We start from the raw sequence: 16,753 nt of genomic DNA on the forward strand, positions 1-16,753 counted from the left end.
ACTTGAGTGTTTCTGTAACTCCGCAGAGAACCACACTCGGTCCAATTTTTAATGGATGACTGAGCCTCACTCCTAATGGTTGATATGTATCCACTTCATTTATAATTACAATTAAACCTTGGAAAAATTCTCTTGGGACAAGGACATAAAGGACATTGGATTCCATGGGCTTCCATTGCAGGCTTAAACATAGGCTTAAACATAGGCTTCTCTGAGAATTGGAATGAAGCCTCTGGCCTGAGAAGACAGACAGAACTGGCTCCTGACTCTCTGAGCCTCATTTCGGCTACCCCCAGCCACGCTGTCTCTGCCTCTCCTTGTCCTGGTCAACCTCCCTGTCCAGGAGTGTGCTCTGGGTCCCCGAGTTCCAGCCATACCAACTCCCCCTGCGCAGGGGTAGCATCTCACAACAGCCATGAGCCTGGCTGACCCTCTCACTCACCCCAGGGTCCCACCAGACAGGCCTCCTTCTGGTCCCCGTCCCCTCACAGCCCCACCCTGGCCAGGCCCTATGCTAACCCCAAGTCCCTGAGGCTGCTCTCCAACCTCTCACCGCCAGCCCCCCACCCCGTCCTAGCTCCACACCCTGGGATAACATCCCTCACCCCTCAGGCTGCTAATCAGCCTTCTCTCCCCGCTCCCCAGGTATGAGCTGCGGGTCATCGTGTGGAACACGGATGAGGTGGTCCTGGAGGACGACGACTTCTTCACTGGGGAGAAGTCCAGTGATATTTTTGTGCGGGGGTGGGTCCTGGGTGAGCCCACCTTCCTTGGAGGCAGGAGAGGAGGGAGAGGAAAGGGAGGCCTGAGGTGGGGAGAGACCACACTCAGGTCTGCAGCGTGTGGTGCCCCACAGATGGCTGAAGGGCCAGCAGGAGGACAAGCAGGACACGGATGTCCACTACCACTCCCTCACCGGCGAGGGCAACTTCAACTGGCGCTACCTGTTCCCCTTCGACTACCTGGCAGCTGAAGAAAAGATCGTCATCTCCAAGAAGGAGTCCATGTTCTCCTGGGATGAGACCGAGTACAAGATCCCCGCACGACTCACTCTGCAGATCTGGGATGCCGACCACTTCTCCGCCGACGACTTCCTGGGTGCAGAGCTGGGCAGGCGGGTGCCTAGGATCCAGAACTGAGAAAGAGTGGGGGTGATAGGGACAGGGTGAGCCCACCCGGCGGGGGGGGGGGTCAATCACCCTGTCAGTCAGAGCCAGGAGTGTCAGGTTCCTGCCACCCAGGACACACCTAACCACACCCAGGGCAGATGTCCTGTGTCCTAACCAGGGCTGACAAGATGCTTTGGACGCACCAAGGTGGGGAGAGTAAATGCTGGGGATCATTGAGACTCCCTAAGGGAGTCAGGAAACTTCTCTGGGCATCAGGTTGCTCCTCTGTAAAGCAAGATTTCCCTCTAAATTAGTAGGACTTTGACAGAGTAAATGCACGTGGGGCAGGGCAGGGGGACGGGAGTGGCAGACACCAAGAGAGAGCCCCCAGGCTGAAACAAGGGCCTGAGCAAAGCGTAGGAGGTGGGGTTGCTCAGAGAGACAGTGAAGCCTTCCATTGAGACCAATGAGCTGGACGATGGGGCAGCGGGTTGAGATGTGGACTGGGGGCAGTCTGCAGTCTGCAGTCAGCAGAAAGGGGCCAAGGAGGCCATAGCCTCAGCCTTGCTGCATTCCCCAGAGCTGACTCTGCGGTTGCTGCAGGGGCCATCGAGCTGGACCTGAACCGGTTCCCACGGGGTGCGAAGACAGCCAAGCAGTGCACTATGGAGATGGCTACCGGGGAGGTGGACGTGCCCTTGGTTTCCATCTTCAAGCAGAAGCGCGTCAAAGGCTGGTGGCCCCTCCTGGCCCGCAATGAGAATGATGAGTTTGAGCTCACGGTGGGCACCATCTCCTCCTTGGGCAGTGGGCAGGGCTGGGCCAGGCTGGGGTACCGAGGGCTCAGCACCTGGCCCGAGCAATGGGACCTTTCTTTCCTCTGTAGGGCAAGGTGGAGGCTGAGTTGCATTTACTGACAGCAGAGGAGGCAGAGAAGAATCCAGTGGGCCTGGCCCGCAATGAACCAGACCCCCTAGAGAAACCCAAGTGAGTGCCCTGCCTGCCCAGCCCCCCTGCCATGCTGGCTCTTGGTGGCACTGGATCGGGAAGGAGAGTCCAGAACTTTCCAGTCCTCTTGCCCCCACTCCCCAGACACGCTCTGTTCTTTTCTGGACCACAGCCCCATTGCAGGGGGGCCTCTGCTCCTTCCTCCTTTCCCCTGGATCCCCCCACCACCCTCTGTACCAGAGAATGGGCCATCAGTATAGAGAAGAGTGCCTCTCCCAGGAAAGGCCCTACATAGCAGAGATAAATGCTCTTCCTAGATTTTGCCAATGTCAAGCAGCTCCAATGGTGGCATTTGGGGTTTAGCCAGCCTTGATGGCCGGGAAGGCACCCAGAACTCCATACACTCAGCCCAGGTCGGCTTCCCTCCTGGCCGAGGCCCCTTGCCACACCCCAACCCCTCATCCTCCCTGTCCTTTCTCTGTGCTCCCTCTGCTGTTCTCAATGCTCCAGCCGGCCTGACACGAGCTTCATCTGGTTCTTGAACCCTCTCAAGTCTGCACGCTACTTCTTGTGGCACACGTATCGCTGGCTGCTCCTCAAACTGCTGCTGCTCCTGCTGCTGCTGCTCCTCCTCGCCCTGTTTCTCTACTCTGTGCCTGGCTACCTGGTCAAGAAGATCCTTGGGGCCTGAGCCCAGCAGCCTCCTGGGTCTGATACTTCTCCCTTCTTCCTCTGAACAAAAAACGGGGTAGTATGGGGAATATACACATGCCCATGCGCACACAAGCACATATACAGGCACACATGCAAATGCACACACGGGCACAAACACACAAGCACACATATGCACACAAGCACACTAATGCACATACAAACAGACACAGCAGTTTTCAACCTCTCAAAAAATGCTCAGAAATAGAAATAACTATTTTCTGTTTTTCCATATCAGGCCAGAGAGGTGAAGTAGTTCACCCAAGGTCACCCAGCAAATTCAGGTAGAGCTGGGACGCGAGCCTAGGTTTCAAGCCTAGGTTTTGGAATCACCAGTCCAGTGTTCTCTGCACTACGCCATCTCCTCTCCCAGCAACATTCCTCACAGACTCTAACCCAATTTCACTGGTAGGAAAACGCTGAGATATGGGTGAAGAAAGGGGCAAAGGTTTGGCAGGATTAGCCAGCAAGTCCTGCAGTAGGTCCTACCGGTGTGCAACCTCCCAACCCACAGCTGTTTCCTGCCCTGCGAGATACAGTTCCATTCAATTCAGACATTCAGTAACCACAGCTCCTGAGCACCCTCTTCCCGTGCTCAGAGCTTCACGCACTGTCTCACTCACATCTCACCAGCCCAGGAGGTAGGTACTACCATGACCCCCTTTTTACAAATGAAGAAACTGAGGCTGACAGGTGCCAAACTTGCCCATCACAGCTGGGATTCGAAACGAGGTGCCCCACGCCCACACCCCTGCACTGTGGCCCCACTTATACTGAGCTCAGCCCTGGGCTGCCGTCCGTGGCCTGCACGAGTTGGTGGGTTAGTAGTTTCAAAAAGCATATTCAATACTTTAATTTCACAGCATGATGTTTTATGAAACCTATTGTTTTTGTAACACAAACAACAGATAGTAAAGCTCATCGAGTGCTTCTGGCTAGGAGGCTATGCAGAAGGCAGAGAGACCCATACCCTGATGGTGGGCAGGCCAGTGGGGGTGGCCTGAGCCTCATGGGGGCTGCTCAGACCCTTCGTAGGGCCTGGTGGGGACAGAAGTTTATGTTCATCAGAAAGGAAGAGGTCAAGAAGCACTGACCTCACAGAGAACGTGGGGCAACACTGAACCATATACAGATGCTCCTTGACTTACAACTTGCATCCCAACAAACCTGTCGTAAAGTCAAAAAATCATTGAGTCAAACCATCATGAGTCAGGTTCAATGAACTGCTGAATGCAGGAGCTCTCTTAATGGCTAGAACTGCCTGCAGTGCCACACGGCCTCTTCGAGAAGTGAGCTGCCCACTGCTGCATGTGTCTGGTAGAGGCTGGATGGCTGCTCCCTGCCAAAAACACCGTCCAGGCCTTGGAAGGAGATTGGGGTACTAAAGGTCTTGCAGAGAGGACAGGGTTTTGTAAGCAGCAAACCTCGTGTTTCAAAATGGGCTCTAGCCCTGGCTCCCGCACCCTCCGGTTTGGGGCCTGGGGCCATGACAGGGCCTTTTGGGGTCTGGAAGGACAGAGGGATGAGGTGCCCTGGGAGGCAGCTCCTGCCCACCGTGTCTGACCAGCTCCTGCACTCCACTCCCCAGCCGGCCCGACACGGCCTTCGTGTGGTTCCTCAACCCTCTCAAGTCCATCAAGTACCTCATCTGCACGCGGTACAAGTGGCTCATCATCAAGGTCGTGCTGGCGCTGCTGGGGCTGCTCATGCTGGCCCTCTTCCTCTACAGCCTGCCCGGCTACATGGTCAAGAAGCTCCTCGGGGCCTGAGGGCCCACCACCTGCTGCCACCTCCCCCCTGGACTGCTGCATTTGCCCTTCCTGTGGCTTGGACTCTTTTCCATCTCTCCTGGGAAGCCTGAGGAGCCTGAGGTCCACCCTTGGAGCCTCGGGCCCCAGGAGCCTGCCTCCTGCTCACACCCCCAAACTGCCTGCCTAGTCCTGCCCCTCCGATCCCTGCCTGTGGGTGGGGAGTGTGGGAAGGGGTGGGGGAGACCTGAAGCAGATCCCCTCTTGCTCCCCTCTTCTTCAGGCCTTGGCTCCTGATGAAGCTGCCCCAAACCTTCCCCCAGGCCTTCCAGGTCTAGGATTAAAGCTTTAATGAAATTAACCAAGGATCACAGCCCAGCGCCCAGGGCTTTAAAAAGAATGAACGAGCAAAAGGCATCATCACCCTATCCCCTGAAAACAGAATCTTACGAGGAGAGCCGCCACCAGCAGGCTTTCCCACACAGTGGCCCAGAGCCCACCCACCCGTCCTGGCCACCGCTCAGCTCGGCTGCTCCTTCCCAGGCGGCCGCCTCCGCGCAGGTGCACAAGCCCAGTCCTGTCCTGCCTGTGGATTTCTCTCACGTCTCAGAGCTCCCTCTGCCCAGGCTAGTGCTGGCGAGCCCAGCGAGGAGCAGTGAAAGTGAACCCCCGTACCCCTGCCCACCCTTCTGACACTCCCTGCCCTCCCCGCCCCTGCAGACCCCACCCTTCCTTTCCCTTCAGCTGCAGCCAGGAATTTGCACTTCAAGTGCTGCCCCTGCCTGCATCTGGGTTTCTGTTGGCTGTTTTCCTTTTCTTGAGTGTTGAGTTTTCTCCTAATAAAAGAAATCAAACACTGGGCTGACAAGTCTGCACGGGTCAACAGAGGGCAGAGCCACTGGCATGGGGACGTAGAGCCAGCGGGCACCCTAGGTGGTTAACCTCAGTCCCAGCAGGTCCCTGTGGCTTTGGATGGCCTCTCGTGGCCAAGGTGAGCCTCAGGCACAGCTCTCCTGCCCAGGCTGCCCACAGGAGGGACCTCACACCACAGCCCAGAAGGCACACCAGGGGGACCCAGGGGTGTCAAAAACACTGAAAGAGTCCATCAGGCTTGAGCACAGTTTGAAGGCTTAAAACCCCGCAAGCGCCTTGCAGCCTGACCTCATTAAAGAGATTCAGCCACAACTTTTAAAAGACTTTAATCACAACTTCAGGATACAGGTTCATCATTACTGCAGGATACTGCCTCATTGTGACAGGTGCCAGTTCTAGCACCAGCGTCAGTGTCAACACATCAGCTTTCTAGGGTCCGGCTCTGTTTTGTGGGGACCCGGAACACCTGAGTTGGAGGAACTTGCAGTTCAGAGTTTATCTGGAAACAAAAGAGTGAAGGTCGTTAGGTTTTCCCCTGGGGCCTCCTTCCTGACCTCTGCAGGGTCAGGTGTTCACATTCGCTCTCCCGCGGGCCTCCCCTCCCTGCGAGCATTTCTCTCCAAAGCTGGAGATGCCTTGGAAGCCCACAGTCTGCCTTTCTTCAGAAGTCAGGTCTGCGCTGCTTCCTTAGCTCCTGTTCCATCCAGCTGGTCACCTCTGGTAACATTCTTGATCTTCCCCTCTGACCCTTTCTCTTAATCCTCCCTCGCCCCCCTTCACCTGCCCACTCCATCCCCATCGAGCCCTGCCCTCACCTCTCCTCCCCCGTCCTCTTGTACCCAGTAGTATCTGTGCAAGCATGGACCACATGGCCCCCAAATGTCTGAGTCTTGTCACAGGCCAAGAGGCCATCGTGATGCTGAGGCTCACCATACTCCCCTTCCAGGTGTGGCTTGGGACCCAACACCCTTCTGGGGCCACACACCCACGCAGCTGGTGTCCTGACCCTCCTGGCCCATGGCCCCAGCATCACCTGAAGGATCCCACACCAGAAGAGCAGAGCAAGCCACTGTTACGAAAGGACTTTGTCCATTCTCCTCTTGCCAGGCCCTGGCAAGGGTTCCACAACTATTGCTGGAGAGACACGAATGGGGGCCAGGGAGTATGCACCCCAGCACAACCTCCTCTCCCTATGCAAGATGACACTCAGTCATATCACCGGCCAGAGAAGCTGGGCTGGCAGTGGAAAGAGCCCAGTCACACATAGCTGCCCTGGAGGAGACTTTGGGCAATATCTGCTCCCTTGCCCAGTGACTGTCTCAACTTGCCATGTGATTGTTGATTTCTTACATCTCAAAGCTCCTTTGTCCCTGGTGAGGGAGAGGACTCCTCACTTCCTATGTCAGCTCTAGGTCCCCTGGACCCCTTCCCTGTCTCCCTTCCTTAGGGGGTCCCATCACTCACCTTGGAGGCCAGATACTGCTGAAGCAGCATCTGGAGCTCTGTGTTCTGCTGCTCCAGAGACTCGTTTTCCATCAGCAGATTGGCCCTCTGGGTCAGGACATGGCTTTGGGCAGGAAAGTGGGTTAGAGGCCCACTCAGTCACCCATTCTCTGTCAAGCAGGGGCCAGGCTCTCTGTGTTTCTGCTCTGGCTGGAGGTGCAGGAAAACCCTAGAAGCCTCACCTTTCACCCAGGCACCAGATAAGCCAGGGTGGCAGGAACAGAAAAGGGCCTCCAGAGCAACACAAGCCACCTCCCAACAGGAGTTGCCAAAGCAGCTTTTCTCTCCAAGACTTTGTGGGACAGGGAGGGGCAAATGTGGCTATTCCAAGCAATCATTCCTCACCCACCTGCCTGGCTCCCTCCCTCTCCTGGGCCACGGCACATACACTTACTGGTATTTCTCCAAGGCTGTGTAGAGAGCATCCCAGAGGCTCTGCCTGGCAGAGGGGATAACCGTGGTCAGGGCCTTCCAGTACTCAGAGTCCTTTGAGTCATCTCGCACGCCCTTCAGCACTCTCAGTGGTGCCCGAAAGTCCCTGGAGGTCAAGAGCACTGGCACCATCATCTCCACCTGGCACCACCCAGGCCCCCAAGCAGTGCCAGTCACAGCACCTGAGGTCAGTCACAGACTTGTTGCTTTTCCACCTGTCATCTTTCCACTCAGCTGCTCAAGTGTTATCAGATTATGGCAGGTTTTCAGAAAGGGCACATGCTTATTGTCAGTGTCCCTGACTCTCGGTGCCATTGCCACCTTCATGATAGCATCGTTGACAATTCATCCACCCTCTCTTTCTCCCAGCCAGTTTACCTCACTGGCTTTATAGCTCAGTGCTATGCCCATTTCTTCCACTAGTGCATTCAAAATAGCTCTCAAGTCTTGTCACCTCCTCTCTGCCCCCTCTATGAAGGTTTTAATCCAGGGCATCATCACCTCCCACCTGGACAATCCTCCTGACTCTCTGTATCCAGCATCACTCCCCTCCCTACCATCAAAGTGATCTCTCTAAAATGCAAGTCTAATCATGGCTCCCCACCGCTTAAAATCCTTTTCTGGCTCCAGTCCACCAAGGAGTAAAGACAAAGACCTTAGACACAATGGGCAAGGCTCTCCAAGATCTGGCCTAGCTCCTTACCTGCCAGTCCCACCTCCCAGACCCTTGACACTCCAGCCATACCTCCCTGTCATGGTTCTTGAACATACCAGTCCTTTCCCTGTGCTGTTCCAGCCCTTTCCCCCACTTCACCCACCTAGGGACACCAAGTTCCAGTCCCATCTCCTCCCAAAACCCTCTCTGACAGGCCAAATGGAGATGACCACTTCCTCCTCTGACAAACCTGACACCTTGTATATGCTCTGACCATTGCTCTGGTCACAAGGTATCATCCCCACGGTGCCTACACATGGCAGACCTCAATAAATGTTTGTTGAATGATGAATGATGAACAAAGAAAGCACAAATCACTACTGCACCCCATTTCTTTCATGAATACGCCCAACAACTCCTCTAGCCCTGCTTAGAATGTATTTACTCGCTCCCCTAAATCCTTGCTCAGCAGCTTCTTCCACTTGCTAGCATCTGCTTGGCTCCCCAGCCCATCAGCCCCCCAGGGCTCAGGCCAGCCCTCTGGCACCACCGCCCACCTGGGCTTCTTCAGACCCTTGACAAAGGCCTCCAGAATCTTGAGGACGTCATTGGGGTGGATGAGCCTAGGAGAAGGTGGGATCTCTTTTTCCTGCTCCACCTTCTCCTCCGGCTCCCCCTCCTCCTCCGGCTCCCCATCCACGAGGCTTTCCTCCTTTCCTCCCTCCAGCTCTGTCTGTTCTGCCATCTCCAACGCCAACACCAAGCTTGTCTTCTCCATGGTGGCTGGATTCCCGGTGGTGATCTGGGGAAAGGTGTGGGGGCAACTGTGGGATGGGGATATTACAAGCAGGAGTGTGTGAAGAGAGACAGGAAGAGAAAAACACAGAGACGCATTTACAGAAAGTTACAGAAAACTTGCAGAGGGAGACACTGACACCAGGACAGATATAGTGAGCAGCAGAAGTGGGAACAGGGGGGATGGGTTGGGGAGAGGCACAGAGGGGGCTTCAAAACAGTGATAATGTTCTATTTCTTTTTTTTTTTTTTTGATAATGTTCTATTTCTAAAGTCACCTGCACAGGTGTTCATTTTATTAAATAGTGAGCAGCAGAAGTGGGAACAGCGGGGATGGGTTGGGGAGAGGCACAGAGGGGGCTTCAAAACAGTGATAATGTTCTATTTCTTTCTTTTTTTTTTTTTTGATAATGTTCTATTTCTAAAGTCACCTGCACAGGTGTTCATTTTATTAATATGCATAAAGCTGGCATGTTAAAAATATCCTTTTGAATCATAATACAAATTAAATTTTGTTTTAATTTTTAAATTAAAAAAGTCTTCCTCCTATTCCTGTCTAACAGTTCATTTAACTGACCTCTCACAGGCAAACTAATGTTACCAAGTTTCTTATGTAACCTTCCAAAGAAATATTATGTCTATATAAGCAAATACATATATAAACACGTATATTTTCCTTCCCATTTTTACAAATACTTGGGGAAGAGCCTACACTCCGAGAGCTGGGCCTTGAGAGAGAGAAGCCAGTAGAGGAAGGGGCAGGGTGCGAGACACTTGAATGACTCCGAGACCAACTTGCTAGGGGGAGAGTAAGTTAAGGGAAGGATGTGACAGTGAACCCAGGGAAGCCCTGGAGAGCCGCATCCACTCCCAGGGCAGAGGCAATGTCGAGGAAACACCTTAGGATGAGGCAGGCTTCGCCCCCGCCCCGTCCTCTCAGCCCCGTGGGACTCACTGAGAAGATGGCATCCAGCCTCAGCAGGTAGCACTCGCTCTTCTCCAGGGGAAGGAGCAGGCTCAGCAGCTTGTTCTCTATGAGGAAACCCTGAGGGACAGGAAAAAAGCATCTCCAGCTAGACATAGGCTTCAGGAATGAGTCCCAGGGTCTGCAGCCTTCTGTGTAACTCTCCAGGGACAACTCCAAGGAGCAGAACTTCCAGAGATGAGACTTTGGGCAGGGGATCCCTGGAGGAAGGCCTTCTTGGGATGCCTAAGAGCCATTCCCAGGGAGCAAGGTGAAGGACAAAGTCCCGCACCTCAGAAGGGTGCTAATTCACCTCACCCACAGGCCATCAGGCAAGCCCCTGAGTTCTCCGCAGCAGTCCAAACCTGACCCAATCCCAGGTTCCCACTTCACCCGTATTCTGGACCCCAGATATCTGCAGAACACAGCAGCAGGCACAGAGCTAGAGAAGAGGAAGGCATGGGGGGAGGCAGACGTGCCAGATCAGAACACAGTGCCCAGGAAGGGGTGTGCTGGGGGCAGTTGAGTGCCTGGTCTGAGCTCAGGCTCCTCAGCTCATGGAAGGCTCCATGGGCTAGCGTCAAGCCTGCAAATAGAGAGAGAGAGAAGAGGAAGGCATGGGGGGAGGCAGACGTGCCAGATCAGAACACAGTGCCCAGGAAGGGGTGTGCTGGGGGCAGTTGAGTGCCTGCTCTGATCTCAGGCTCCTCAGCTCATGGAAGGCTCCATGGGCTAGCGTCAAGCCTGCAAATAGAGAGAGGACACCACCCAGCCAGCTCCTATATCAGGAGCTGTCCTCAGTGGCTAGAGCCAGCTCTTGCACCAAAGAAAACTGCCCCAAGAGAACTGGGGGCTGCCAATCCTTGCTCCACCTCTTTTACCCACCTCAGAACCATAAAATCTAAATAAACACTCATCATGTTTGGTAACAACCCAACCTCCAGCTGAACCAGCTCCAATGCAGGATTTATTCTAAGTCTGGTCACTTCGGGTAGCTCCCAGTGCAGATATCCAAAGCCTAACATTCCCAGGGAAACCTTAAACTGAGCCCAGAGAAAGGCCATGGTCAGTGTGGCCACAGCACTTAGCAGGTGGGGTCATGGAGCAAGACTGGTGCCTCTTGTCTCTCATGATGAGCATCACTCTAGGTCAGCAGGAGCCCGCCATTTGGCCTGGACCACACCTTGCTGACCCCCCATGGGAAAACCCATTTGCCATCAGGGCCAGCTCTCAGCACGACTCCTCAGGCCCAGGCTCTAGGCTTGGGCAGGGGAGGGCTGGCCCACTCCTGACTCCAGGCCACATCTGGCCCAGCAGAGCCCTGAGAAGCAGCACCCAAGTGAGAGTCCCTTGGCCACAGCCCTGGCCTGGCCTCACCGATTCATCACACAGGAGCATCAGGATCTTTCTGGTAGTTTTTGCTGAAACTTGCTTTGGCAGGTCCAGATAAGATTCTGATTCTGAGGCAGCCTCTTCTACCCCCTCCTCTTCTGCATATGGGTCATGGAGAGAAGAGAAAGAAAGAGGGAAAAAAGAGAAGATAATTTCTTGGCCTTACTGGCTTTGAGAAACAGTCAGATGGCTTTCCTTGAGAAAATTTACTTCTCAAAAAGCCTCTTTGAGGCACTATCACAATCTCTTTATGCTTAAGAAAGCCTATTATGTGGAAGAAAAGGGGACATGGGGGTGGGAACTCAGCCACTCTCAGCCAGCCTATAATGCCTCACTTATTTTTCTAAATTTCACCTGCCTGGAAGCATCATACTCAAAATCTAGCCAGATATGAGCCTATCTGTTCTTATTTCAGAGACAATCTAGCCGAGTGTGCTATATGGCTTCTAAACCTGCAGCAGATTAGAAGCAGCCAACTTAAAGGAGGATAACTTAAAGGGGGTTATTCTTCACAGAGGAATATTATCGGTGAGAACTGATGGCTGACACTAAGAGCCAAAATGTTCTTAATTAAAACTAAAAATTTTTTAATGTTTTATACTATACATTCCTCATCTGAAAATGGGAATAAAAATCACCACGCTAACAAGGTTTTACTGGTTGTTCAAAAGGTGAGATGAAATAATACCGATGAAGACATTTAGAGGAGTATAAGATATCAAATTGCTGGTGGGAATGCAAAATGGTACCATCCCTGTGCAGTAATTTCCAGCAAAAATTACACAGGCATTTACCCTTTGATCCAGCAGTCCTACTTAGAGGAATCCTACCCAAAAATTAGCTCACAAGAATATGAGAAGACAAATGAACAAAACTATTGCAGCAATGTTGTGATCACAAAAATAAGCAAAAAACTGGAAATATCCCAATGACGATCAACAGAGGACTATTTGAACAAATTATGGCACAGACATGTAATTGAGTATCATGTAAAAAGTATACTGTTTTACTACTACAGAATAATCTGTGGGATTATTTTAAGTGAAAAAAAGCAAGGTACAAAAAAGCATATGCTTTAATTTACCTAAAAAATTGATATGTAATTTTAAAAAGCAATGGAAAGATAAACCATAAATTTTTTAATAGTTACCTATAGGAAAGGGATGAGATAGGGTGGAGAGAATAAAAGCTAGACTTCTTTGAATATAACTTGCTTTTTCTGTTTTCTTTTGTTTTTGGCAGCTGGCCTGCATGGGGACTCAAACCCTTAACCTTGACGTTATAACACTGTGCTAACTGGCTAGCCTCTGAATATACCTTGTTTTATACATTTGACTTTGGAAACATGTAAATAGTTTACATAATTATAAAACAAAATTAAATGTACAAAGCAATCTCTAATAATGAAAAGTAAAATGAAACCAAAAAAAACTAAATATGTCTCCAGTTGGTGACATAACACAGAAACTATTTCAAGTGACTTTAGAATACAGTAATCTGTCTGTACATCCATAGTGGGATACATCTTAAGAACAAAAATAACTACGAAAAAGTTTAAGCAATTTTTAATAATCATTTATTGGTGGTAGGGTTGATATTTTCTTCCGAAACTATTCTGTGGTATTGTAGGGCAAGCATCTGAGTAATTACGAGGGGTATTCAAAAAGTTCATGGAAAGATTCATATTATTTTTTCATTCTATTTTTCCATGAGCTTTTTGATGTACGTTTGTATTGCGGAGTCATTGAGTGCCAAGATTTTCAGGTTGGGAGAAAGGAGATACACTTTGACAAGGTTAAGTAAAAATCCTGGCATCCTGTCGACTAGGAAGTATGAGGATGAACTCATGATTTATTGTACCATCAAAAAATAATCCTCTACCCTCAGCTCTGTCCACTGAAAAGGCCTAGAAACAAAAGCCAACCCAAACAATGAGTAGCTCGGCACCCAAAGTGGTTCCAAACACCATCCGCTATTTCCAAGACTGGGTGTCCTTGAAGAAATGGCTGATTCCAGACTTGAGGCAGGAAAAGTATACTGTGTGCTTGGAATATCCGGTCATCCTAAAAAGCCAGGAAGCTATCAAAGACTGCGAGGGCTGTGTCAAAAGGACCCAGATCCAACATGAAGAGGCTCCCACTGGCCAAAGATGAAACAATCTGAGTATCAAAAAGGATAATAACTGCATTAAACTGAAACGCATCAAATTCGTTTAAATCCATGCACTCATAATAATTTGTTTTTTTAAAAAAACCCATTGGTACCTTTGGAAGACGCTAAAGACCCAATCCATTATGGTAAATAGAAAAATTGATTTTTCTGTTCAAACTGTATCTCGGGGTAGCAAATAGCTGATGAGAAGAAGATTCTCTTTTAGATGTGTTCTAGCTGATAAATGAAGACATACTGATTGAATTTAAAATTAAAAAACTCATTGGTAACTTTGGAAGACGCTAAAGACCCAATCCATTATGGTAAATAGAAAAATTGATTTTTCTGTTCAAACTGTATCTCAGGGTAGCAAATAGCTGATGAGAAGATTCTCTTTTAGATGTGTTCTAGCTGATAAATGAAGACATACTGATTGAATTTAAAATATCACCCATTTTGCAACCCCTAATGCAATTAATAGATCTTAGACAACGATTATCTATGATTGCTAACAATATAAAAAGAGAGGAAACCTGATGTTAGTTTATGCTAATGGAGGTACACCACAGTGTGACTTAGCAAAAAATAAATTGAACCTGCCTCTAATCAAGCTTCTAGATCTAACTACCAGTGTAATACAGTGGAGAGGGCAAAGCTATAAATCAGAGGAGACTTAAAAGCCATACCAACTACTCATACTCTGCGACCTCCTAGCCATGAGACCTCTTCACCCTCCTCTCTAGACTTGATTTCCTGATCTGTAGATTGAATGGCTTGTTCTCAGAGGGCCTGTCCAGCTCTAGGGCTCTGCGACTCTATTCTCGTCACCTGTTTGCATCAGCACTTCCTCTACTATTTGTGTGGCGGACTTCCGCTGCTGCTGAGAAATCGGCCCCACATTCTTCAGGAACCAGAAGTCAGGCGCCGTCCAGGGGAGTCCCAGATGATGAGTATGGATGATCCTGTCTACATCGAGGGCTCTGCCTATTAGATCCTTTGCTTCCTCTTCATTCATCAGCCANGTAAATAGAAAAATTGATTTTTCTGTTCAAACTGTATCTCGGGGTAGCAAATAGCTGATGAGAAGAAGATTCTCTTTTAGATGTGTTCTAGCTGATAAATGAAGACATACTGATTGAATTTAAAATATCACCCATTTTGCAACCCCTAATGCAATTAATAGATCTTAGACAACGATTATCTATGATTGCTAACAATATAAAAAGAGAGGAAACCTGATGTTAGTTTATGCTAATGGAGGTACACCACAGTGTGACTTAGCAAAAAATAAATTGAACCTGCCTCTAATCAAGCTTCTAGATCTAACTACCAGTGTAATACAGTGGAGAGGGCAAAGCTATAAATCAGAGGAGACTTAAAAGCCATACCAACTACTCATACTCTGCGACCTCCTAGCCATGAGACCTCTTCACCCTCCTCTCTAGACTTGATTTCCTGATCTGTAGATTGAATGGCTTGTTCTCAGAGGGCCTGTCCAGCTCTAGGGCTCTGCGACTCTATTCTCGTCACCTGTTTGCATCAGCACTTCCTCTACTATTTGTGTGGCGGACTTCCGCTGCTGCTGAGAAATCGGCCCCACATTCTTCAGGAACCAGAAGTCAGGCGCCGTCCAGGGGAGTCCCAGATGATGAGTATGGATGATCCTGTCTACATCGAGGGCTCTGCCTATTAGATCCTTTGCTTCCTCTTCATTCATCAGCCAAATCTCCCGAAACTTCTCATCATCAATAAGAGCAAAGTGCCTGTGAAAGAGAGTCACTGAGCATGGCCAGCTGACCCCAGGGCCTGGCCAGAGCCCCCTCAATTGCCGGCAGGGCAGGAATGTGAGGAAGAGCTGCAGTAAATCTTGGGCAGCTGATTCCCATCTATGATAAACCAGAAGCCATCCCAACAAATCTCAAGAAAAAGCAGGTGACATGTGAGTAGAGGGACAGAGGAACACAGCACAAAGGATTTTTTTAGTGCCCTGGTCTGGCTCCAAAAAAGCTGGTGATATCAAGTGTAACACAGTCACTGCCACTACCAACTCCACCCCCACCACCTCTATTCTAGGATAGGCGCCTTAGGACCCAAGTCCCTAAAATACCTCATGGCTTTCTGTAGCTCCTTGAATTGCATCACAAGACGCTTGTAGTCTGATGTTAGAGACTGGTTCTCCTCCTGAAACTGTTTTATCTGCTTGGCATATTTTGATCTCAGATTGTTGAGTATATCATGCAGGCTGATTGAAGGGGGAAAAAAGTTAGTCTGCAGCTGAACAGAAAATATGATGTATGTTCCTCTTATCCACCTGACCCAGCTCTACAACCAACTCAGGGTCAGATTTATGGAAGGACAGAATATCCTCTCATACATTCCAAAACACAGCTTCCATTGTGATCAAGGAAAGGAAGGCAACAGGGGGAAACAGGAAAATCCAGAACTAAACGCATTTAAAACAATCCAGAAGCCTATACCCACCAAGAGGCAGTCTCCAACTCAAGAGTGTGAACCTTCCTCAACGCACCATTTCAGAGTGTGCATATCTAGGACCAACCTCACATACTTAAATAATCTATCTCAACTATTTCATTGTCATTATTTGGATGTTCATTTCAATTCTGAAACAAGGAAAATTGAAAGGAAAAAATTAAAACTGCACACCACAAGCCTATGATATATGAATCCTCTATCCTCAAAGAACTGATACAGGTAACGGGTCCAGTAACTCATTCATTCATTCACTTACTCATTCATCAAACATGAAATGCCTCTGTTGTATCAAGGATATGTTTGAATACATGGCGTTATTCGTCCAGTCAAAGACAAAGACAAACATTAATTACAGCACACTGTGAAAAGTGCTATAGTAGAGTTTTACACAGGGTGCCAGGGGAGCCCAGAGGTGAGGCATCTAACTTACCCTGGCTTTCAGGGGAGGGAGTGGTCCAAAGGTTCCAGAACAGCAAGAGACGGTTATGAGCCGGCCAACAGCACTGTGAGTCCAGGCTTGCCACAGCTCACCATTTCACTGCTAATAGGAGCTCCATGCATGGAAACTTGTCCAATAAAATATGCATGGCAGGCTTAGGTTTTAGACCCAGAAACATACTTCAGATTTCAAACTGCTAAAGATGTGTCTTATATCAGTGCTCCATTTATACAGGAATAGAAAAGGTGAAGGCCAATATATTTTAAGTTTAAAAATTCTAAAAAATCAAAATACCCCTCTCCTATGCATTATTCTGAAATAATCAAAAGGCCCCTCAAATGCAAACATTCATCATTCATATTTTTCATCCTGAAGAAAATGCAAAAAATATTTAACTTAGTCTTTGATAAAAGGAAATATCTAACCTATTTTCTTAACTACAGCATTCAAGGGGGCTTTCCAAATACAGATGTAAAAAAAATTTTTTTAAGTAGTCATCCCAAAGAGTTTTTTCATGGCCATGTAATAAAGGAGTTTCTA

The 16,753-nt window shown here is 49.5% G+C and overlaps 2 protein-coding genes across 2 annotated transcripts in view; one reads left to right on the forward strand and one right to left on the reverse strand.

The window, feature by feature from the left end:
* Positions 1–645: 645 nt before the first annotated feature.
* On the forward strand, positions 646–5,202 carry LOC103610894 (otoferlin-like; the record flags this gene model as incomplete). The annotated part of the gene is made up of 5 exons (XM_008594956.1): positions 646–744; positions 857–1,098; positions 1,713–1,891; positions 1,996–2,096; positions 4,357–5,202. Coding segments are annotated over 5 exons (802 nt in total), but the record flags the coding sequence as incomplete, so codon positions are not given.
* Positions 5,203–5,698: 496 nt separating this feature from the next.
* LOC103610895 (dynein regulatory complex protein 1-like) overlaps positions 5,699–16,753 on the reverse strand; it is a gene marked incomplete at its 5' end in the record, with an annotated part of 36,717 nt that continues 25,662 nt past the window's right edge. Inside the window, 8 exons of the mRNA XM_008594957.1 lie at positions 5,699–5,888; positions 6,854–6,956; positions 7,287–7,430; positions 8,537–8,844; positions 9,730–9,819; positions 11,116–11,228; positions 14,812–15,044; positions 15,389–15,523. Of these exons, the coding sequence (XP_008593179.1) occupies positions 5,811–5,888; positions 6,854–6,956; positions 7,287–7,430; positions 8,537–8,844; positions 9,730–9,819; positions 11,116–11,228; positions 14,812–15,044; positions 15,389–15,523 (1,204 nt within the window). The remainder of the gene's footprint in view (positions 5,889–6,853; positions 6,957–7,286; positions 7,431–8,536; positions 8,845–9,729; positions 9,820–11,115; positions 11,229–14,811; positions 15,045–15,388; positions 15,524–16,753) is intronic.

Source organism: Galeopterus variegatus, unplaced genomic scaffold (assembly GCF_000696425.1).
Source record: "Galeopterus variegatus unplaced genomic scaffold, G_variegatus-3.0.2 Scaffold11986, whole genome shotgun sequence".
Classification (NCBI taxonomy): Eukaryota; Metazoa; Chordata; class Mammalia; order Dermoptera; family Cynocephalidae; genus Galeopterus; species Galeopterus variegatus.